The following is a 23,322-nucleotide window of genomic DNA, read 5'->3' as shown; positions in this document are numbered from 1 at the left end:
TTGTAGAACCAGGAAGGAAGTCTCTGCCAATCACCCAGGTCTCTGTACAGACCCCCGGCCAGGGCTCCTTCCTCTGGGCTTTGGGGTTTCAGACGACAGTGGGCATTTGGGGAGTGATGCCCGGTTTGATAGCTGGGGTTCCAGGACGAGGGACCGAAGTGGAGATGCACGAGTTGGCAGCCTCGCAGGAGGAGAGGGCCAATGGGGACTGTTTCACAGGATCCCAGCCAGAAGGCCACCTCCTTTTGGTCCCAGCTGCATGGAGAAGGGTCCCCAGCAGAGAGAAGCTTTGTTGTCATGGGAGGGCAGGAGAGGAGATGGATATGGGAGCAGAAAGCGGACTCCTGCTTCCCGGGTTTAGGGAGGGAGGTGACCCAGTTCTGCTCTGTGACACTCGGAGCTTCTGCCCTAGCAAATCCTCAGCGCGATTGTGTTTTTTGCTTTCTTTGACCAGAGACCACCTGGGAGCGTCCCAGCAGTTCTCCTGGGATTCCAGCGAGCCCTGGCCCTCACAGAAGCTCTCTGCCTCTGACAGGTACCGTCCACGCACTACTTCGGGGCACCTTGGGGGCCGGCTGGGAACCACACACACCTTCAAGGGGGCGGCCACGGCTGTGGAGCCTGGGTCTGAAACCTGGCTGCAGATCGTACGGGCCAAACCTGGGGAGGGGTCTAGAGGGCTTGGAGGCCCCATAGCCTGTTGCCCCGTGGGATGGCAACACTCTAGTGGTGCCGGCAGCAGCTCTGGTCCCTCTCACTCGCTCTCAGGTGCTCAGGGAGGTGGGGGGTGGGCACTGCTGGGTGAGGTGAAGCGTCAGAGCTCTTAGCTGTCTGCCAGTGTAGGGACCCAAACTGGGGGCAGACTCGGTCCATGTGGTTCCCGAAGGCCTCAAGGAATAGGAGTTAAGGAGGCAGGTGTTTACAGGGCAGCTTTCAAACAGAATGTCTGGAAAGCAAATGGATTCCTTGCAAGGATGTGAGTTCTCCATCAGCATAGGTAATGAAGCAGAGGTGGTCAAGGCAGACATTCCTATAATAGGTGGAGGGTTTATTACTCTTAGGATACATCTCATTCTGGGATCCCAGGAGGTGGGTTGCAGGACACACCAGTGGGGAGAACACCTTCTGACTTCTAGTGGATTAGACCTTGCATTAAATGTCACCTCCTCTGAGAAGCCTTCCTTGATGGCTCAGTTTACAGTCCTCTCCCATCACTCTGGATCCCCGCTTCCTGCTTTGCACTGCCCTCAGAGTACTCCTCCCTGTTGGTTGTCACTCTCCCACCCCAGACTGTAAGCTCCCCGAGGTGGGGACTCTGTCTCTCCTTTCGTGGACTCCTCCGTCTCCAATGGAGCCTGAGCTTTGAGTGAATTCACAAACGTGGTGTGTAAACCTGGAATTTGAACATCAGTAGCATTGACAGTGTGGGACAGAGGAGGGGAGGCATGGGCTGGGGGAGGGGGGTTGGGCAAAAGCAACAGTGACATCCCCTGCTCACGTGGAGGGGAGGGGAGATGAGAGCCCCGTACCCTTCTCGGAACATGAATAATTTACCGAATGCATCACAGGAAACCAAAGGAAGAGCTGAAAGTCATAAGAGGACTCTTAAACCCTGGATTGGGAAGGGAGCCGTGCCCAGTGTGAGTGGGTCAGGCCCCACCTTTCCCAGTGGGGTGTCTTTCAGTCTCCTCCACCACTGCGAAATCAAAGTGGGATCCAAGCACGTTATTTAGGGCTGTGAAGATTGCCAGCCACAGAACTCAGAACCCAAGTGGTGGCAGAACAGACCTGGAGAATCAACTGAGGTCTGGGAGAGGGGATTGGGGGGATGCTTCCCACGGAAGGTTCTTCTAGACTTTTAAAATGTTTTTATTTATATTTGTGTGTGTGTATATGCATGTATACACACACACACACATTTTTTTCGTTAAATTTTTAAAAAAGGAACCCCCTGTGGGGCAGGGAAATGGGGCATTTCCTCCCGGTTTCCTAGGGATGCAGCCAGTGCTACGTTCTCAGACCAAGTCCTCAGAAATGGGGCCATTCGGCCTTCCTAGCTGTCATATGACAATAGGCATTTCCTGGCACGCTGCCTTGTCTTTTGTTGCTGTTCTTGTGATTTTTTCTTTTAACAATAGAAATGGTAGTGTGAATAACGTGAGGTGTGGCCCTCTATCCTGGCTGGCTCCAGGCCACCCAGACGCTAGAAAGAAAACCCAGGTGTCTTTTCCGGCCAGAGGGATCCACGGAGCATGACACAGGCAGGGGGAGACTGGGTCGTGTGAGATGACAGGTGACAATGGCCCAGCCTGCCACCCTGCACGGCTTGCTACACAGGGCTGCTGGGGCTGGTTAGGGAACTTGCCCTCTGGGTCAGCGGGGTCACCTCTCCAAAGCCTGCTGTCACTGTCACTGGCCCCAGCAGCAACCTCTTGGTGGGGCCATCCCCCAGAAGGACTGAAAGAAGCTGGCTCAGGTCACCAGCCCGGAGGCCCCGGCGTGACAAATTCCTGCCTTCACGTCTAGCACGAGAGCCACGATAACCCAGCACTGCGCTGGGTGCCGGGGCTCTGAGGGGCTGAGAAAGGTGGGAGATGGTGGAGAGGGTCAGATCCGGGGATGAGAATTGCCAAGGTGGCCAAGGCATCAGACAGACTTAGGTGGACCCCCAGGGGCCGTGGGCACCTGCTTCCCACGTCCCTGGGATCCCAAGTCTGTCCATTTCTCTGTGAGAAAGGGCTTTGTAGTCAAAGACAGTAGGAAATCCTGTCTACTCTCTTCCCCTTTGGAGAGCACACATCAGCTCAGAGAAGGCCTGAACTGAAGACCCCGTTTAACTTGGTGCTTCTGTCCTTGTGTGTGTTTGTCTGCGTCACACGTACATACTTGTTAAGCCTCCCTGGCTCTAGTGCAGTGGTTGTCAACTCGGGGGTGATTTTGCCTTCAGGGGACATTCGTGGCTGTCACCAGTGGGGGGAAGAGCTACAGGCATCTAGTGGGTAGAGGCCAGGGTTGCTGCCGAACGTCCTACAATGCACGGGACGGCACAGCCCCACAGTAAAGGGCCGTCCAGCCCCGCTCGTCAGCAGCGCCGGGGTTAGAAGCTCTGTTCTAGAAGGACTCAGAACCTCGCTCAGCACTGCTCTCTGTCGGATGATGGACGACAGTGAGAAGCGGCCGCAAAACATGCAGGACCCCAGCTCATTGACTCTCAGACCCACGTTTTGTTTCCCAGTTTTAACATCTTGGAAATCAATGGTGTATCCTAGTCTAATTGGAAGCATCTTTTTTTTTTTTTTTTTTTTTCTTTCTCAGCGGTACTTAAAACAAGGGTGCCTCTAACAGTCAGTGATGTCTTAGGTTTGTGAAATTGCAACTCCTTAGACAGGGGCCTCGGGCACACCCCTTCTCCTTGCCAGGCCTCACTTCGTCCATTTGTAAATGGGAGGAAGACCACGGCTGAGGTCCTGTCCAGCCCTCCGTGGTTATGATTTGTGGCCCTCTCTACCCTGGGGCATGAACACACGTGTCAGCTCTCCATCCACCCTCTGGGATGGAAGCGAAGAGAACCCACCTGTGAGGGTATAGCAGGATCCGAGGTATTTTGACATCATCTTTTCTGGTTTTTGAACTGAACCTTCTGTCTAAAGAATAGAAGAATAACTGTGTTGGTATTTCTCTCTATAGGAGAGTGCTAGGATTTTTCCAGCCATTCTTTCGTTCAGTTTTATAAGCAGCTTTCAGGAGATTGAATTTTATTGTGGGGAGAGAAATAGACTTGATGAAGACATGAGGTAGCTTCAAAAACTGACTGTCCCCGTCCCTGGGCTCCCGGGGCTGTGGGCACCTTGCCTGGAGACCACTCAGGGCCCTGGATCTCAGCCTCTTTTGTTCTGCTTCTGCTTCTGCAAAGCAACAGTGGTGGACTTGCAAACCTTTTCATTCAAAAAATATGCCAGACATTGTTCTCAGTACTGGGGATACAGCCACAGACAAGCCAGTCCTTGTGTGGTCCCTGCTCCCGGGAACCTACATTCTAGTGGCAGAGTTGGACAAACAGGCAGACATGGAATACGTCAGATGTTCATTGCGTGGGCAGCAGGACAGAGTGTGTGACTGGGGCGTGAGGGGTGGCCTCAGTGAGGAAGTGATGTTTCGGTCAAAGCTTTAAAGACACGGAGAAGACGGTATGTGTGTGGGGTGGTGGTGGAGTGTTCTAGGCCAAGGAACAGCTAGTGCAAAGGCCCTGGGGCAGGAGTGACCTTGGCGTGTTTGAGAACAGAAAGCAGACCGGTGTGGCTGGGGGGTGGGGAACAAGAGGGAACGTGGTAGGCGATGAGGGGAGGGGAGTCAGCAGGGACCAGCGGAAGGTGTTGGGATTTCATTCTGAGCGTGATGGTTGGGATGGGGGTGAGAGTGAAATGCAGTGGAAGTGTCTTGTCTTCCTGGGAAGCCGCCTTCTTGAAGCAGTTGGTTAGCAGTGGTGGGGTTGGGGGTTCCCTGCAAGGAGGTGGGGGGCGGTAGTGGTAAGGACGGTGTGGAAGGAAAACTTGACCACATTCATTGACCACAAGCATCCCATATGGTCGTTCCTGAAGATCATGGACAAACAGGTCAAAAAGAACGTGGGCGGGAACCACAAATGAACCCAGCCAAGCCAAGCTTAGGCAGGTCCCCTTTGAGGCGGCAGAGGGGTGGAGGGTTTACCCATGGGGCTCAGGGTTACTTTTGAGTCGAGCTTCTGGAGGGAGTTGGAAGGGCCACCCATGAACAGGACCGGTTCGTTCTTCTCAGTGCAGGTTTGTCAGATGCCTGAAGCACAGCCAGCCAGGTTACCAGCTGGGGAGAGAGATCTGGAAACACACCCGGTGCCCCCACAAATGGGATTCCACTCTCTGAATGTTGGGGTCAGCACTGGGCCCAAGACTTTCCCTACGTGGCTTCCTCTCCGATCACAGTGGGACCTGTGTTTGTTCAGTAACTTCACTGGAGCCATTTAATGCCAGCTTTCTGGGGGAGGTCTACATAAGTCAACTTGAAACCCAAACAGAATACCGAAGGCGCTATTCAGCACGTGTTAAAAAACCTGCTTTGGGCCGGTTTAACATACACTGTAACAGTAATGATTTATTTGGAGAGAAATAGTAACAGACATATGGAAAGAAAATACGAGTGAAAAATGAGGTCCTGGGATTTTCCTGTTATGCGTTACTGGGTAACACCAGATGACACCATAGACCAGTTCTGTCCCCTAGAACTTTCTGCGCTAACAGAAATGTTCTACATCCACACCATCCGGTACGGTAGCCACTGGCCAGCGGATGTGTCTGCTCTACCTGAGGAATGAATTTTTAACTTTATTTAACTAAGTACTTTTCACATTTTGGAATAATTTTAGGTTTACAAAAAAAAATTGTGGAGACAGTACAGAGAGTTCTTATATACCCTTTACTCAGTTTCCGCTAACGTTAACGTTTTACATCACCGTGGTCCAGTTGTCAAAACGAAGAAATCATTGTGGTACAGTATTATTATTCAATTGCATCAATTCTTCCAGTATTGTCCTCCTTCTGTTCTAGGATCCCATCCTGGGTACCACCCTGCATTTAGATTCTATTTAAATTTCACTTGTTAGAATTTGAATAGCCACCTGTGACTAAATGTCTGCCCCATCAGGCCGGGCTGGGCAGGTGTGGAGAGTAAGTTCCTTTCTGAGCTTCTGGGCCTGGACGTGCGTTACGTTTGCATTTGTGTTTCCCTTTGGGATGGAGGAAATCTATCTCAATTTATCGAGTTCCCCTGGGAGTGGGGACGTCGGGGAAACCTGGGTTCCGAGGCTGGCTTTGCCTGGCCTGGGGCCTGACTCCGCTGAGGGCTCATGCTTGGAGAAACAGCCTGCCTCCAGGGAAGCCAGGTCACAGGGGAGTGAGTTCTGATGTCGATCAGGGAGGGCCTGCCTTTGAGTCTGGAGTCTGTGCAGACAGACAGCTGTGCTTCCCCTGAGCAGAGCTCCCCAGGAAAGGGGCTCCAGAACCCAGGGCCCTCACCCACATACTTTCTTCTCCAGATCAGGAAGCCCCGGCTACTCCCACATAGGAGCCAACAGGGACTCTCACCTACTGCAGAATTAGCAAGTTACCAGGCCCAGGGTGGCTGCCATGGCCCTCAACTAGGAATCACTGTTGACCCCAGGGAAGGCCATAGGGGGCCGCCTTTCCCTTTAGGAACATGTGCCTGTTGGCTGAGGCCCCAGGGGCCCTTACAAAGGCCTGTTGAACCTTTGACGCCCTGGAGAATAATAGATGCAGGTTTCCAACTCTTCACACCCACCACGCACACATGTATTGTGAGTTCTCTTTGGGGGAATACAGTTTACATCTTAGACAACCAGGGAGGCAGCAGGGATTGGGTAGCCAGACAGAAATTTCAAGACCAGAAGGGTTTCCGGACCAGAAGCCTATAAATGTAAAACCACTCCCCTAAGCAGACCCCGGCAGATGCAGCACACACCTGGGAAGGTGAATACGACATAGAGCATCCTTCCAAGGCCCCACAGGGTGTGGTGGGGCAGTGAGGCAGAGACAGTGCCTATTGTGCTTTCAGAGATGCCGAGTACAGATCTGGCTCCGGTGTTTGCCTTGGTAGCCTGACTTCAAAACGTGCTTTCCAACAATCCCGGCTGCGTTTCCCAAAGTGGGTTCCACAGTACCCCCTGCTTTTCCCGCCCCCATCCGGGTTCTTTGTCTATGTAAGTGTGGACTACCACACTGCTTCCTTTATTGAGATTCACAGAGCATGTCAGCATATTTTAAAAGGCCTGCCGTAAAGAAACCAAGTTAAATCTGAGCAACAGGGGGCATTTGTCCCAAACTCTTCGGGCCGTCAGACTCTGCCCTTTACTGTCACTGCAGAACACTTGTAAGGAACGTCCTGCAGAATTGGTGGTGGTTGCATCACATGCCTGGGGAGGGGCTCCGTTCTGCCAGGCTTAAATGTCGTAGCAGGGAGGGAAGAAGGATTTCCAGAACAAGGGCCCTGGAGCTCCCAGGTTTCTTCGAGTTGAGGAAGGAAGTTACTCGTCTATTCCAGAGAGAAGGGAGATGAGGCTGGACCCACAGGAGGCAGAAGGAAGGTGTCCAGAGCTGATTTTCTCGTTTGGAAGAAGAAAGTCTTGTCTTTGGACTTTTTTAGAGAACAGAACCTAGACAGTGGGGCTTGGAGGATAGACTGTCTTACAGGGCGGATTGGAGCTGGGCGATGGGGTCAGAGCTGTAGGGAGGGTGAGGTCTGGACAGCGAACGATGCTAGCAACTCTCTGTTGGTCTTATTTTCCGTTTTTTATCCCCTCCGCCCGCCCCCCCACCCCCAGCAAATGACTTCTCCTTTCTACCAAATATCTGACGCCTTCTCTCATTATGTGTCTCCCAAGCCCTCTCTTTGTCTGTTTAACTGCCCATAAAGAGGAATGAAATGTGTGCGCGTGTGTTTTTATATTTGTATTTGAAGTTACTAGATAGATCTTTCTGTTCCCTTTTCTTATCTTAAAAACAGCTGAATTTGAGATTTTACGTTTTTTTCTTGTATCCCCAACTGAATTATGGTCCTTATGGTTATGAGTGATCCTTGACCATATTTTATTTTATCTTTTCCCCTGGGAGGCTGGAGGCCTCTAAAGCACCCACCTCTGGCCTTGTTTGTTTTGGGCCTCACCCTCAGTACGCTGAGGGCCCAGCGATGTGGGAGTGCCCATTGGGACCGTCGTGGGTGAGCTGTAACTGTTCAGATCCCCACAGAGGACTTTTCCAAAGGTGCCGGAACTGTTGAAGTAGAGTGCAGGGAGACAGGGTGTCAGGAGAGAGCTGCTGTATGGGGAGAAATGGTTGAATGGAAAATTAGTTTTTCTTTCCCAGTAATTGTTTTGACATGAGCGGTAATTAGCCAACAGCTGACAGACCAGAACTGAAGTGAGAACAAGAGGACGGATTAGGGGCAAATGCCACTGCGTTAGATGGTTCCCAGCAGCCGTTAGCATGGGGGCCGCCAGGCTGGGAGAGGCCGCAAATAAGAGAAGGGTGTGTTGAGGGTGCACTTTTGAGGTGCTGTGGAAGGAGAGGACGGGGGTCGGAAGGGCAGCCTCTGCCCTCAAGAAGATGGGGACCACCTTGGGTTAGAGGGACCTACCACCATCAGAGGTAGTGACTGGTTCTAAACTAAGGCCTGTTCAGGTAAGAACTTACGTATTCCATTTTCGTAATCAGCTGAACTGTGGTCGCATTTGTTTGGTTGTCGATAGATTTTAGGATCAGGGCGATGCTGGCTTTGTATAATAAACTGGGAAACTCACCAGGTGTTTCTGTACTGTGCAGTCTGGGCCTATGTATTTCTTTGAAGAGTTTGAACCACTTTGCCTGTAAAACCGTCTGGGTCTGGTGCCTTTTGGAGGGGAGGTCATTTTTCAAAGGCTTTACTCATTTTGATGTTTCTGGTATCCTTTGAAACCATTTTGATCATTTGAATCTTATGGAAAATTTTGTATTTATTAGCATAGAATTATAAATAATAAGCTCTTACATTAAAAAAAAAAACAACTCAAGTCTGTTTGCCGTGCGTATGTTTGCTCTCTAATTCCTAATTCTAAGCATTTGTGTTTCCTCTCACTCTCAAATTAGGCTGATCTGCCTTTTTTAATCACTGTTAGTCTCCACTCCCCCTCACGACTGACCTGCCCTGAACCAGCCAGGGTTGCAAATGTTATCCTGTCTCCTAACTCATTAATTTCTCTTGCCATATTTATATCCTTTTCTCATGTTTTCCTTTGATTTATTTGATTGGCTTAAAAATTTTTTTTTCTAATTTCTTAAGTTGAATGTTTAGTCTGTTTATTTTTATCCTCTTGGCTTTGGTAATGAAATAATTAAGGCTATGGATTTTCCTCCAAATATAATTCAGGCCCTATCCCATTTGTTTTTATAGGTTCTTCCTCATTATTTTCAAAATACCGTGTAATTATAGTTTTAAATTCCTCTTGGACCTGAGATTATTTAAGAGGGTATTTTCTTAAATTTTCAAGTGTTTGGGAGTCGGGGGGGGGGGGATGAGGACCTTGTATATTTTGTCCTTTCATTATTAGTATCTACTTTTATTGCTTTCTGGTCAAAGAATGTGCCTTGTGTTATTTATGCCTTTTGTAATTTATCAATACTTTATTTGTGGCTTAAATAGGCCCAACACTGTTTTCTTTTATGTTGCATGGATTCTTGGTAAAAGATATTATCTCTGTTTATAAGGTATGATGTTTACTCCATCTAGTTCAATCAGCCTTTTAAATTAAATTACTAAGATATTCCACATCCTGACTTTTGGCCATGAATCAGTCCTAGACTGAAAGCAGTATATTAAGATCTCCTACTGTTGTCTTTAGGTTCTCCAGCACGTGTGTTTTATCTATTTCAGTGCTATGCTCCTTGATAAGGGAAATTTCTCCAATGTTTTGCCTGCCTTGTAGGTTGTATTTATCAGCAGTCTAGTGCCCTTCCTGGCATGGCCTGCGCTGACCTGAGTAGATTCTCCTCGGCAGCCACAGCTTCTCTGATGCCCTTGGAATCCTGGCCCTCCCTCCTCCACCCCCCTTTTCCCTAGAGGATTCCTGGATAGAATCAGCAGTTGAGCAGCCTCTTGAGGGCCCTGGGTGTAGACCAGGAGCATGGCTGGCCACGTGGGGTTAATATGTTGTTTCTCCTTGTGTCCCTAAAAGCCACTGCCCTGGGGGCCAGCTCTGTGGCCGGTGTTTTGTTGTCCTGGTGTGTCTGTGCCCACCCTTCTTCCGGAGTGTCCGGCCAACGGGCAGATCGGGGGAAACCCAGCTACCCACAAGAATCTGCTGAGTGCGCCTCTGTTCACAGGTGGCCCTGGATTTTTCGCTGCAGTTGGGAGAGGATGGGGGGGCACTCCCCAGCATGAAAAAGGTTCTCCATGGGGTGCCCTTCATACCCCATTGCTTGCCCCCAGCCGTTGCTCTGTGAATGGGTAGGTGGTAGTAATTTCAGCCTCTCCTTCACCTCCTCCCTCCCTGCAGGGTGGTGTCAGCAGGAACCACCAAGAGCTGGACGTGGGTCTGTGCATCTTTCTCCAGGCCGACCTGCAGTTGTCTGTGTTGTAGCAAATCCTCCAAGCCTGGGGCATGAGGAAGGCATGCTTTCCTGGTGTCCAGACATCAGTGCAGGCTTGGGGTTCAAGGCCAGGAGATTTAGGAGCCGAAGCAGTGGCCTTCCCTCTCTCCAGCCTTCCCCTCTCTGTTCGTGAAGTACTCTATAACTTTACAGATCTCTTTTGCAGTTATTGTCTCGTTGGATTTTCATCCCAACAAAGTAGAGAGAGACTAGGTAGAACTGTCCCCATTTTACAGATACAGAAGCTGAGGCTCACGTAACTATATCCCTGAGAGGGCAGCGCCACCTCTGGGAACTGAGGATGCGTGGGCTGCGGTGTGTACGTGTGATGTCAGGACCCGGCAGCAGCGTCGGGGGCTTCATATCAGCCCAGATGGGAGCCTTGGGGCCACAGAAATTGGCAAATGCTACAGACCAGAGCTTCCCATCCCCCCCTTGAAGGGCAGGTGTATCAGCTAAATCGTGTTGGGAGCATGAGTGAGTGTCATAGGGATAGAGTTTTAGAGGCTTGAATTTTTTTTTTTTTTTTAGACTTTAGGAGAACTGGGACTCGAGAAGGATGTCATATGATCCCCTGGCTATTAAATGGCAAAACCGAATTTCACGGAAACCAGTGAAGCCCGTTCTCTTTCCATTATACTTACGTTACAGTGGGTGAGGGTGAGAAGGTCCTTGGGGGCGGGGCGGGGACAGGATTTGTAGGAAGCTGTGGGTGGGGCCCTCTGACTCCGCAGAGAGATTGGACCCTTGATCAGCACTGGTGACCACAGCTGATGAGATATTTTCAGCGATGGCTGTTGGACTGTGATGGCCTCACCTCCTACTAAGCATCTCTCTTTTCTTCTCTGGTTGGAAAAGAAACTTGGTCCCCCAAGAGATAGGTAGCTGGGCGCTGGGGATTAGAGAGATGCTCTCAACCCGCCTCCAGCTCAGCAGATACGGATGAGATCCTAAGAGGTGGTCCTGGCCATGCATGACCCCTCAGAACCAGGCAGTGAGGGGGGAGAAGGGGCTGCAGCTGCCCCTGTGGTCTGCAAGGTCGGAGGGGCCTGTCTGTGGCTAGCGCAGCATCTGAGCGGTGTTTCTGTCCCCGCAGTGAATGGATACCACACGTCAGGGACCCCAGCGCACCCTCCTGAGACTGCCCACATGAGTGTCCGAAAATCCACCGGTGATTCCCAGGTAAGGGGTCCTGTTCCGGGATGTAGGGGCAGCCATTTAGGCAGGCCCAGGGAGGTGTCATTTAGGATGGGGATGCCATGGGGGTCCAGGTGGCTACAGCCCAGTCCTGCCCCAGGTGGAAAGTGGTCGGTATCTGGGTCATTCCAACGTACCATGATGTGGGAGAGCAGGCGATGGTGGTTTGGTTTTCTGTAGAAGTTGAAGATAGATTTTTCAGTTGTTTTTTTGGCTGTACCAGATGGCATGAGGGATCTCAGTTCTGTGACCAGGGATCGAAACTGTGCCCCCTGCAGTGGAAGCACAGAGTCCTAACCACTGGACCGCCAGGGAATGCCCTAGAAGTTGAGGATGGTTTTGATGGGGTGATGGTGATGGGATTATAACTGTTCTTGGGGCAGAAGGTTCCATCCCCCTGTCTGGATTCCTAATACAGAGTCCAGATTTCCCACCGCTTTAAGAATACGGATGAGGCCAGGCCATTTTCCTTTTCTGCATGCCGTTTTCCCACCACCTGACTTCACCCAGAATGAAACTGAGTCAGACATTTTACCACATTTAATCATCTAACAGAGGGACAGCTACGCTGTGGAAGGACTTGGGAGGGTGTTTGTTTGTTTTTTTTCACATCTTTATTGGAGTATAATTGCTTTACAATGGTGTGTTAGTTTCTGCTTTATAACAAAGTGAATCAGTTATACATATACATATGTTCCCATATCTCTTCCCTCTTGCGTCTCCCTCCCTCCCACCAGGAGGGTGTTTTAAGATTCCCAAACTGCGTTCTCATTTGTCATGTCAGCTGACACTTGTGCAAACGCAGGAGGGAGGTGTCAGTACGATTCCCGTGTTACAGATGAGGTCACGGAGTCTCAGACCGGTTAAGCGACTCTTGAGGGTTGACACGATTACCAGGTGGTCAGACTGGACTCGATGCCGAGTTCTTCCAGTGTCATTAAGCTGTGTCTGAGGAACTGAGGACTGGTCTTATGTGGTCCATCTATGAATTATCCAGAAGATGTCCCGAAGCAGAAGCCTCCAAACCAGCCCTTTCCAGGAGCGAAAATGCCGGGCCCCAAGGATGGTGGTGGTGGTGGTGGTGGTGATGGTGATGATGGTGTGATGACAATAGTTGCTTGTTGTCAACAACAGTGGGTTCTGTGTGCCAGTCACTGAAAGAGAGACCTTGTGGTCTGTGACAGCAGGCGGCTTCAGTGTGACACTTAGCTTTAATGCAGGCAAGAAGGTTAAACCTCAGAAAGCTAATTATGTTCTTATCTTAGGAGGCTGGGCATTGGGCTCAGGTCAGTTCAGTTCGAACTCTGGAAGAGAATTGGGACGTCTAGGTGGGCCAAGGCTCCTTCCATGTTGATGGGTTGACGAATCTCCCGGGCCTCGTGTTAGAATGCAAACTGATTCAGGAGGTCTGGGGAGGGGCCGGAGGTTCCCTGTTTCTAATGAGCCCCCTGGGTAATGCTGATGCTGGTGGGGGGGCGGGGCGTGGACCGTGGCAGGACAGGCGAGGATCCGGGCACAGTTAGTCGTGCCAGCACGTGTGTGTCCCCTTCACCCCCTGCTCGTGGCACACGTCACAGCCCTGGCTCCGTGTGTTTCCTGCAGAGCCCCCCTCTCAACACAGCCTCTTTCAGTCCGTTTGAAATGAAGCTTATTTGCCACCTAACTATGGAGTGTTTTCTTAAGATGTCAGCCCAAGCTCTGCTGTGGTCTCCCAGCAACTAGAAAAGCTGGTCTACCCTGGGCAAGGATATTGGAAACAACCCCTTCCTCCCCGCACCCACCCCCCATCATTCTTCTCTGGTTCCCTAATGGAACATGGCTCCCCACATCCCGAAATACTGTGAAGCTGTTTCTTAACCATATAAAACAAAATGTATCCTGATACATATAACCTCCTGGGAAGCCAGTTGGACAGTGTGCTGCTGTAAGCCTTTGACCCATGAATTTCCTTTCGTGCCTCTGTTCTTGGGATACATTCAGGGATTCTGATCTGTGTGTGAGGCTGTTCACTCAAGTATTATTTACAGCCCTGCCCCCTTGGACCCAACCTGATTATCCAACAACAGGGGATGGGTAAAATGGATGATGGCACTGAATCCCGTCCGGCCAGTGAGACCACGCAGCCGTGAAAACTCCTTCTTCCGAAGAAAATGTCGTGATTCCGGAAAATGCTGAGACATGATATTGAGTGAGAAAAGCAGAACAAAACTGCATGTATGGTCAGTCTTATTTGGGGGGAGGAAATCTATCCACATGTGAAGAAAAAATAAACCCGAACATTGGTGGCGTTGCTGTCTGGTTCTCAACCAGGGGACGTTTGGCAGTGTTTGGAGATATTTTGGTTGTCACAGCTGGGCAGGGGGTGCTACTGGTATCTAGTCAGTAGGGGCCGGGGATGTCACTAAGCATCCCACAAGGCACACGACAGCCTCCACCACAAAGCATTACCCAGGTTGAAAAGATGGTTAGTGCTGACGTTGAGCAACCTTGGTCTAAGGTGATTTTTATTCTCTTTAGACTTTTGGGTGTTTTTTAAATTTCCTAAAATGAACACATTTTACTGTCACAGAAGGCGTTATAAAACAAGGAGTTAGAGGCGAGGTACTGGGGATGCAGGGAAGGTCAGCTCTGGAGACCCAGGCCAGGCCTGGGCACTGCTTCAGGACAGGTGGAGTCCAGTGCATTGTTTTTGGATGATAACATCGCGAGGGGGAGCTATCATCAAAGTCACGAGAATACACAATGCAGTGCATGGAGAGAGCAGATATGCGTTCGTTCACTAGTTCCCCAGCTGTGAAAGCGTTTGCGAATCTACAGAGCTGGCTGTCCTAAAAGGCGCCAGAGGCCAGTCGTAGAAATGGGTTAAGACGAGTTGATATTTCCAGAGAGCACTACTGACAGATGGTCCCCAGAGTATATATAGCACACTTCAGCCTGCATAGTATTTACTACCCCATCCCAGGCTGTCAACTATAATTAGTGACAATTATCACCTAATAATATTGAAAGAAAGGAAGAGTGAATAAATGAATGAACGGATGAACAAACACATGGCCGTTTGAGAGGCAGGGTTGGGGGTGGATCAAGTAGCTTGTCACCCCCCTGTTGTGTTCGTTTTCTGCTGTCTGCCCCCTCCTTGAGCAAGCTAATCAGGAAAATTAGAATGTTGGGCAGGTAGGGGGCAGGTAGGAAGATTATCTAATCTTCATGGAAACCGGGAGTCTGTCTGTACCGTCGTGGGTGGGACTGATGGCTGGGTGCCCGGCACCCCAGGGGTGGTGCCCACCCAGTTCTGGGAGACCCGGAGGGCCAGGCACAGGTGATGGTGATCTGGTGCCACTCAGTGGAGGTTTGCAAGCCTGCAGCTCTGGGGCGGGCTGCCTGGGTGCTGGATGCACGGGGCCCACCTGATCGGAGGTTGGGGGATCACAGGCTGAGGACAGTCTTGCTGGCCGTGGCAGAAGCACATCTGAGCCTGTCTGCCTGCCTGCCCACCCGCCCGGGGCTAGGGTGGTGTGAGCCCCCTCTGCTCCCTGTACAGGTACTGGGAGGGCAAGGAACCTGCCCACCGGAGCCCAGGCCGTTTAGTGACCCACCTTTCAACTGTTTTAGATTCCCATGAACTGCCCCCCAGGAAGGCTATCTTTAGACACAGGAGAGAGGAAAGGGAATGGGACTGCGAGCTTGGAAACTTAAGGAACCCGTTGGCGGTGAGATTCTGAGAGCTCATTTACTTAATTGGGCTCCCCCTCCCCTACTTGGTAAATAGCACATGTTCTATTGAGCATCTGTTTATTTGCAAGGCACTGAGTCATAGACAGATGTAGCCCTTGTCTTTTTTAAAAATTAATTAATTAATTTTGGGCTGTATTGGGCCTTTGTTGCTGTGCGCGGGCTTTCTCTAGTTGCGGCGAGCGGGGTGCTACTCTTTGTTGCGGTGTACGGGCTTCTCATGGCGGTGGCTTCTCTTGTTGCGGAGCACGGGCTCTAGGCGTGCGGGCTTCAGTAGTTGCAGCACGCGGGCTCAGTAGTTGTGGTGCACGGGTAGCCGTTGTCTTGATGGAGTTAATAGCTGGGACTGGAGAAAGAGATAAACGTTTATTTTATTTTGGCAGTGATAGGGGCTGGAGGGAGTGTGTGCTCTGAGGACCTGACCAGGTGGTGGTGGAAACATCGAGATGGGCTTTTTAAGAAAAGCTAAGACTAGAAAGATGAGCAAGGGTTTAACTTGGTGAAGAGGTGGTGGTAGGGGAACAGCATTCCAGGTGGAGGGAACAGCATATGTGGATGCCTAGAGGCAGGATTTCAAAGAAGCCATGGAGTCCGAGTGGGGCTGTGGTTTACTATGTTAGCAGGTGTGGGGAGGGCACAAGAAGAGGCTGGAGGAGTCCCCAAGGCTGCTGTGAGGAGCTTGGGTTTTGTCCTAACAGTGCTGGGAGCCACTGAGAGGTTTCATACCATGTCCCACTTGCTGAGGGTGTGGGACCCAGACTCTTCACAGCGTAAGGAGACAGGGTCAGGAAGACATTGCAGAGTCCAGGGGCTCGCTGAATTGGCTGGGAATGACACACTGCCTTCTCCCAGGCACTGCCTCGTCTGTCATCACCCTCAGTGGGTCCTCACAGTGACAGTAGAGCAGCCCAGGCAAGGCCAGGAAACCAGGCTGGGGAGGGGTTTTTAAAAAGAGGAGAAAAACCTTCTAGAATCATAGGAAAAGGAAATTAAAAAACTTTTGTTACGGACATGCGTAAACATTTATAAGAGTAGAAGGACTATTTTAATAAAGGACCATGGACCAATCATTTAACTTCAGTTATTCAGCCAATCTTGTTTCGTTTAAACTCCCATCACAGGACTTCCCTGGTGGTCCAGTGGTAAAGAATCCACCTTCCAAGGCAGGGGACGCAGGTTCGCTCCCTGGTCGGGGAACAGAGATCCCACATGCCGCGGGGCAGCCAATCCTGTGCCCCGCAACTACTGAGCTCACGTGCCCCGGAGCCCACACGCCACAACTAGAGAGAAAACCTGCATGCCACAACTAGAGAGAAGCCCACGTGCTGCAACTAAGACCCAGTGCAGCCAAAAATTGAAAAACATCAGTAAAATAAAATAAATAAAATGAATGGGTTATATATTTAAAAAAAATTTTTTTAACTAAACTCCTATCACCTCTCCCTAACTTCCCACTGGATTCTTTTAAAGCAAATTCCTCACGTATTGTTCTAACTGTAAATATTTCAGAATGTATGTCTAAGGGGGAAGACATAACATAATACCATCAGTACACTTAAGAAAACGTTAGTTCATTAATATCATCCAATATGTATATATTAGAACTGTGGGGTGAATAGGGTCGGGCCATGTGCACATTGTTTCCTAACAGCCTTTGCGCTCGGAGCTTTGAGCATCCCTGATGATTGGGCCTGAGTCTTTGACATTGGGGTTTGCCAGTGGTGGTTTTCCCAGATTTGGCTTGTGGGAGCCTCTTTGAGTCGGCGTCTGTGTCCTTTTGTTAGCACTCTTACCTCCTGGCACAGATGTTCCAGGTCCACCCGGCATTTGGAATTAGCCAATTCTCCAAGGAGCCTGGGTCCCTTTTAGTGGGAAATCATATTAGAAACCACTCATACCTAGTAGGTGTTCTCACTGTGACTGAGGTGTCGTTCCTTCTGGGGCCTTTCAGTGGAGTGCTACGGAATGTGTGTGTGTGTGAGTGTGTGAGTGATTGTGTGTGTGTGTGTGTGTGTATATATATATATATGTGTGATAATGTTTATGTATATGATGTTCGAATAATGGACACAGGTCTTCAGCAGCAAACAGGGCGTGAGAGCACCTGGGAGGAGCCTCTGACCCCCGTGTGTAGCTCTGGCTGAAACTGCACAGCTAGGAGAGCAGAGACTGGCACCCACACTTAGAACATCACCCCCACCCCCGCATGCTGTTACTTGCACTCCTGTCTTGACCCAGATTATAGGGAGGAGGGTGACCTCTGTGTCCAGCCTCATTCCAGACAGCCTTGGACACAGTGGCCCCCAAATCAGTGTTTGTGGATGACGGAGATGTTTTCTGGCCCCTGCAGAGATACCTGGAAAAACAAGAGATTGTCCCAGGTCTCCAAGTGGAGAGATAGCGGGAGACAGAGAAAAGAGTCATTCAGGTTTGGGGATCAGTTTCCTCTGTTTACTTGCCTTGTGACCCTGGACACCTTAGTGTCTGCAAGCCTCGGCTTCCTCATCTGTAAAATGAAGACGATGCCAGTAACCTGGTGGGGTTGTGGGGACTCAGTGAGATTACGTGTGTTAAATGCCTGCCTCACGGCTGCCTCACAAGGCAGCGCTCAGGGCAGGAGCTCTCCCAGTGTATCCTTCCCCCGGAGTTCCCCCCGGCTCCTCTCTGGAAGGCTATTGCCAAGGCTGCCAGAGCACTGGTTGCACTTCCTGGGGGGTGTAATGGGAGCATTGTGGTGGTCCTGGTGGTGATGATGTGTGTCTGTGGTAGGGAGACCCCTGCAAACTGCAGAATCCACCCCAGGGACGTCCCTAGCTGTCCAGTGGTTAAGACTCTGCGCTTCCAATGCAGGGGCCATGGGTTTGATCCCTGGTTGGGAACTAAGATCCTACATGCTACGCGGCCAAAAAAAAAAAGAAAAACAAGGGCTTCCCTGGTGGCGCAGTGGTCGAGAGTCCGCCTGCCGATGCAGGGGACACGGGTTTGTGCCCCGTTCCGGGAAGATCCCCCGTGCCGCGGAGCGGCTGGGCCCGTGGGCCATGGCCGCTGAGCCTGCGCATCCGGAGCCTGTGCTCCGCAACGGGAGGGGCCACAGCAGTGAGAGGCCCGCGTACCGCAAAAATAAACAAACAAAAAACGAATCCATCCCAAAGGTTCTCCTTGCCCATCCCAGGTGTGTATTTGTATGGACGAACCTGTAGGAAGAGCCCAGCACCTGTCTGTTCTCCTTGGAGACTGGTACCTGGGCCCCTGCCGTGCAGCCTGTCTGCCTTCTTCGAAGAAAGCCCAATCTTGGCAAGTGCCCTGGGCAGAATTGATAGTTTGGGAGGGTCCAGGGTGGGCAGGCTGGATGAGCTGATGCATTTGACACGTCTAAGGAAGCTATAGTTGGTCACAAGGGTGACGTTGCCCCAGAACCTGTTGGGTCTGCTAACAGAAGTGCTGTAGTTAGGGGGGCCTCAATGCAACGACAGAACAGACATCCTCCATGGAGGCCCCCAGACTCTGCCTTAAAGACCCTGGCCCCCGGAGACCTGCTGGATCAGCCGTTCTGGGAGGTGGGTGGGGGGACCCGATGGGGGAGAGCTAATTCTGATGCACTCCAGAGCCTGAGGACCATTGGTGACAGATGGTGAAACAGGTTCAAGTTAACTTGGCAGGATGTCAAGGCTAGCGAGTTCATCTTCTTGTCTGTGAGACGATGACATGTAAAGGTCCCTTTTAGCTGGACAGTCCGGGGATGTCAGTTTTCATTAGCTAACTTTACTTACCTGCCAAAGTAGGTCTCGTTGGGAACGAGGGACTGAGGGGGGGGTCTTGGGGGGGGGGGGGAGGCAGGGAATGAGGGGACCATGGGCAGGAACTCCATCAAGCTTCTTATTTTGCCTGATGAGCAGTTGGGTTCCTGAGGCAGGGGCTGACCACACCCCACCCCACAAAACGCTCATTCTGCGGGGTGGTCCAGAGCTGTGCTGACCTGGGGATGGGGACTGACTGCTGGTTCCCTGAGGCTTGCTGGAGAAGCCTCTTCCTGCTTCTTCTGGGCCTTTCTCTGTAAAGTCCTAGCAGCCACTTCCTTCTCTCCCACTAGAATAAGGCCACGAGTCCCAGGACACACGTGCGATGCCACTGCAGTGCCTTAGGGGCGAGCCTGCTTCCCAGCTCGACATGTGGCTCAGGACAGGAGTGGGGCATCCCATGTCCTGCTCAGGGACCCTATAGAGTCCCTGACGTAACTGCTGATGGGACAGCAAAGACCCAGAATTGACCCTCCCCTTTAGGGTCATAGGCTCTTAGGACCCATGTGGTGTTTTCATCTGGCAATCCTTACTTTCCATTCCAGGGCCATCCTAGGTCCGGGGCAAGCTGCTGAGGTCCTGTGGGCTTGGTGGTCCGTGGGACAGTGGTTTTCTTGCTGGCAAAGGGAAGACCCCCAAAGTCCGAATGGAAGCCGAAACAGAGCCCCCCGGCTCTCAGGGTTGGGAAGGTGACATGTCACGGATGTGGCCGAGCACCCCCAGGCCACACTGCACGTATCTGGGGTGTGATATGTCGGCGCCGGGGGATTTGGAATAAGATGTCATGTTCTGAATCCTCAGTGCGAGGAGGTGGTGGCCTTAACTCTCTGCTGCCCGGGTGGATTCTGCCGGTTAAGGCAGCAAGCAGCGTGCAGAACCACTTACCAGCAGAGGGCCGCTGAGGGGTTAGCTCCCCCAGCCACCGACGGGGAGAAGAGGAGGCAGACCTGCTTTGGAGCAGTTTTCTCAGAGCCTGTGCTGGAGCCTTCCTCCAATTCGTCTTCAAGCCAGGGCGCGGGAGGCTCCTGCCTGCCCTCTCCCAGAATACGGTGACTTGGGGGTTAACGGCAGCCGGAGCATCCCCAAACTTCCCCGGCCCGAGGCTTTTAACCAATCCCTCCACCTTCAGGGAACCCGAATGAAAGAGGATGTCCGATATGGAGAACAGCTTTGACGATATTTCTTGTGTCTCTCCCCAGAACCTGGGATCCTCGTCACCAGGCAAAAAGCAGAGCAAGGAAAACACCATCACGGTAAGTGGCTCCCGCGGAGCGCGCGCATGTTGGGTGGCAAGCTGGGGCTGTCTCTGGTCCATGGCTCGGCTGTTGCCATGGCAATGCGGACCGCTGAATGGAAGCGATGCCCAGCCTGGTACTTGGGAAGTTCCAAAGCTTGGCTGTTGCCGAGGGTTCCCCCCTTGCCTCCCCCCGGCCCTTCTTCTGTTGATTTCTTATTTCACTTTTTCTCTTGGGGCAAACAAGTGGAAGGATTGTGGTTGGAATGGTGCAGAAGCCATTTTTGCAGGGCAGGCAGGGGAAGGTACGCGTGCAGGAGTGGGTTGGAGGGGGTGGGCTGTGCTCCTCGCAAGTGACATGACGTGTAAATTACAGCCACAGCAGGATGGCTTTTGTGCAGGGTAACTTCTGGAAGACATCAAAGTTAAAAGGAAGAGAAAGCGCCCTAAGAATAGAGTTCCTGGGAGTTGCTGATGGGGAAGCAGGCAGTCTCTGCCCAGAGCAGCCAGACAGGCCTCCCAGGGCTCTTCCAAAAGCCCGCCGAGTCCCCACGCCACCCTGCCTCCGGCTCCACATCAGCCCTGTGCTCGGGGAAGGCGGGCGCTGGACGTCCCTCCCCCTCCAAGTAGAGAAACAACTCGCCCATCTGCTCAGCTAAGAACTTGGAGCTGGGAGACGTGTGGTCCTAGGTGTGCGGTTTCGACCCGAGTGCAGCAGCTCTGGGGCCGCAGAAAGGCTCCCTCAGGCTCTGTCACACAGTTCTCGGAGATGGAAGCAAGACGGGGTCCCCTGCCCCGGCTCATGCAGGCTGCAGATCCTGCTTTGACGGATTTGGGGAGGAAAAAGCGGCAGGCAAACAATGTCAACAGTCATAATTGCTGCCCCTGTGTGTACATTTATTAGGTACCAGGAGGGTTCTGAGCACCCATTTCATTCTCCGCTCACTGCGGGGAGGGCAGGTGGTTGGACCAGGGTAGAGTGGGGACTGGGAACTCGGGCTCTGAAGCCAAGGGGGTCAGCACAGCACCCACCAGCTGGGCAGCGACCCGGCCTCTCTGGGTCTCAGTGTCCACATCTGTACAATGGGGAGACGATGGGCATGTGCGCCCTAGGGATGGTGTGGAAAGCACGTAGAACAGCCTGGCACACAGTAGGTGCTCAGTTCACACTAGTGTCCTCATCACCGTGTTTATAGATGAGGAAACTGAGGCACAGAGCAGGACCTGGCACAGAGCAGGGCCTCGCCCGAGGTCACACAGCTGGGAAGCATCAGGACCTGAGACCTGTGCTCTTACCCACCAGCAATGCTCCCGGTGCAAGTTGCCCCCCAAGGGTGGGACCAGGCGGCTCAACCCTGGGCCAGCAGCAGCTTCCTTGTTACTGGAGCTGATGGGGAGGGCGTGGACAGGCCCCCGGGGCAGACGTCCTGAGAACACAGTCCTCACATTCACAGAAAGCCCCAGAGTACTGGGGCAAAGCAGGAGCTCCCAAAGTTCCCTGAAAGATGGAGAAAGAGGGAGAAGAAACTGCGTTGTAGAAGGAACGTGAATAAGAGAAATGAAAAGTGAAAAGCAGAGTGTTATGCCTCCCGTGGGTGATGGAGCCCAGCTCACGCGGTGCGGCCGGGTCACCGCTCTGGTCTGCCTTTCGGCCGGAGCCTGGGGCTTTGTCAGCGTGGGCGTGGCCCTGGGTCTCCTGGCAACACACCTCCTCCACCCCTGCCTCACTGCCTTCCCTCCTCCTTGCCGCCGACCTACAGCAGTGCTTCTCATCTGAAGCCTTGGGGATACTTGTTTAAAATGCACATTCCTCTGTTGGTCACCCTGGGGCGAGGCTGGAAGGTTTGCGTTATAACCAACACCGCACCCCGGAGGTTTTAAATAAGCACTCAAGCCTTGGGGACTTCTTGCTGGGAAAACTGAGAAGGGGCACAGAGTGAGTGAGGACCAGAGCCCCGGACTCGAACCTGGGTCTGCTGACTGCCAGCCCATGCGGGCCTTCTCCTCTCCAGGCTGGACATGGGCATCCTTGCCGGCCGGCCGACCAGTGGGGCTGCAGAGCTCTGTACCGTGGCTATCTCCCTTCCACGGAGCAGTCAGTCTCCCACTGCGGCCCCTCCCTGAGTCCTGATCCTGCAGAGCTCGTGGCTTCCCTGGAAGGAGATGCTGGGGGGAACGGTGCGGGGAGGCTGGGGCCCAAGCTTCCCTCGCCCCGCTGTGCGGGGATAGGGTGAGCAGGTGAGCGTCCTCTTACCTGGTCTCACCCAGGCAGCAGAGACGTGCAGGCGCCGTCCGAGTCGGGCTCACAGTGTGGCCGAGAAGCAAGGACCGAGCTTGATTCCGGCACTCCGGCTCCCCGACCCGGGCCTGGAACGAGTTTTGAAGAGGCCGACACGTGGGCTGCTTGTCAGCAGTGGGGCCCCGGGCAGGGCTGGCAGTGAGTGGGCTGCTTGCTTGATTGGAAGTGACGGGCGCTAATGGCAGTTCACAGCCTCGGCACCAATATGATGCGTCAGAATCTGGAAGATTCCAGAAAAGGTGACAGCAGAGCCACCTAGCCACACTCCTGTCCTAGAAAGAAGAGTCTGGGGACTCCTCTAGTCTTCAGTCTGAGCTTCCCGGCATGGCCCGTCTGGGGGCCCCGGGTGGGAGCTCGGGGACTGGGTGTGAGTGCTTGAGGGCATTTCTGTTCTGCTTCCACAGGTCCCAACTCTGGCTTTTGCCTCTCTCACCCCCTCCCAGAGTAGCCTCTCCCACCAGGAGGAAATTCAGGGCGCGCTTGGTTGTGAAACTACCTTCTCTTCTATGTTGCAGGCGGCTGTCAAAGAGGAGGGCACATAGCTGCGGCCTCTGCCTCCAGGGAGGCCTCTGTGCTGTGCTGGGGCCGGGGCTTGCGCCGGGCCTCCCCACGCCAGGCCCCTTGGGTGGGTCACACTTGTGTTCAGCGGCTCTTGTGCCATGGCCAGGCGCCTGAGTGGTGGCTGTAGCCCCCGCAAGAGAGTTTCTGAGGGCAGCTCTTGTGGTTCTGCCTGCCCCCATGCAGGCCGGCCCTGGCAGAACCTCTGCTGCTCAGGGGGCCCCCTGGCCGTCGGGGCAGAGCAGGTGTTACTCCATTTACTGAGGGCTGGAGAGAGCAGAGTTGGTGCCAGAGCGAAGACGCTGTTGCTTGAGGATGGTGAGCTTGGGAGCGAGA

The 23,322-nt window shown here is 52.6% G+C and overlaps 1 protein-coding gene across 1 annotated transcript in view; it reads left to right on the top strand.

The window, feature by feature from the left end:
• Positions 1-23,322, top strand: part of GAS7 (growth arrest specific 7) — a 192,919-nt gene that overhangs the window by 140,586 nt on the left and 29,011 nt on the right. Inside the window, exons 3-5 of the mRNA XM_065897040.1 lie at positions 455-535; positions 11,266-11,351; positions 20,095-20,148. Coding sequence (XP_065753112.1) covers positions 455-535; positions 11,266-11,351; positions 20,095-20,148 — 221 coding nt within the window. The remainder of the gene's footprint in view (positions 1-454; positions 536-11,265; positions 11,352-20,094; positions 20,149-23,322) is intronic.

Source organism: Phocoena phocoena, chromosome 19 (genome assembly GCF_963924675.1).
Source record: "Phocoena phocoena chromosome 19, mPhoPho1.1, whole genome shotgun sequence".
Lineage (NCBI taxonomy): Eukaryota > Metazoa > Chordata > Mammalia > Artiodactyla > Phocoenidae > Phocoena > Phocoena phocoena.
This window is presented reverse-complemented; position numbering and strand designations above follow the sequence as displayed.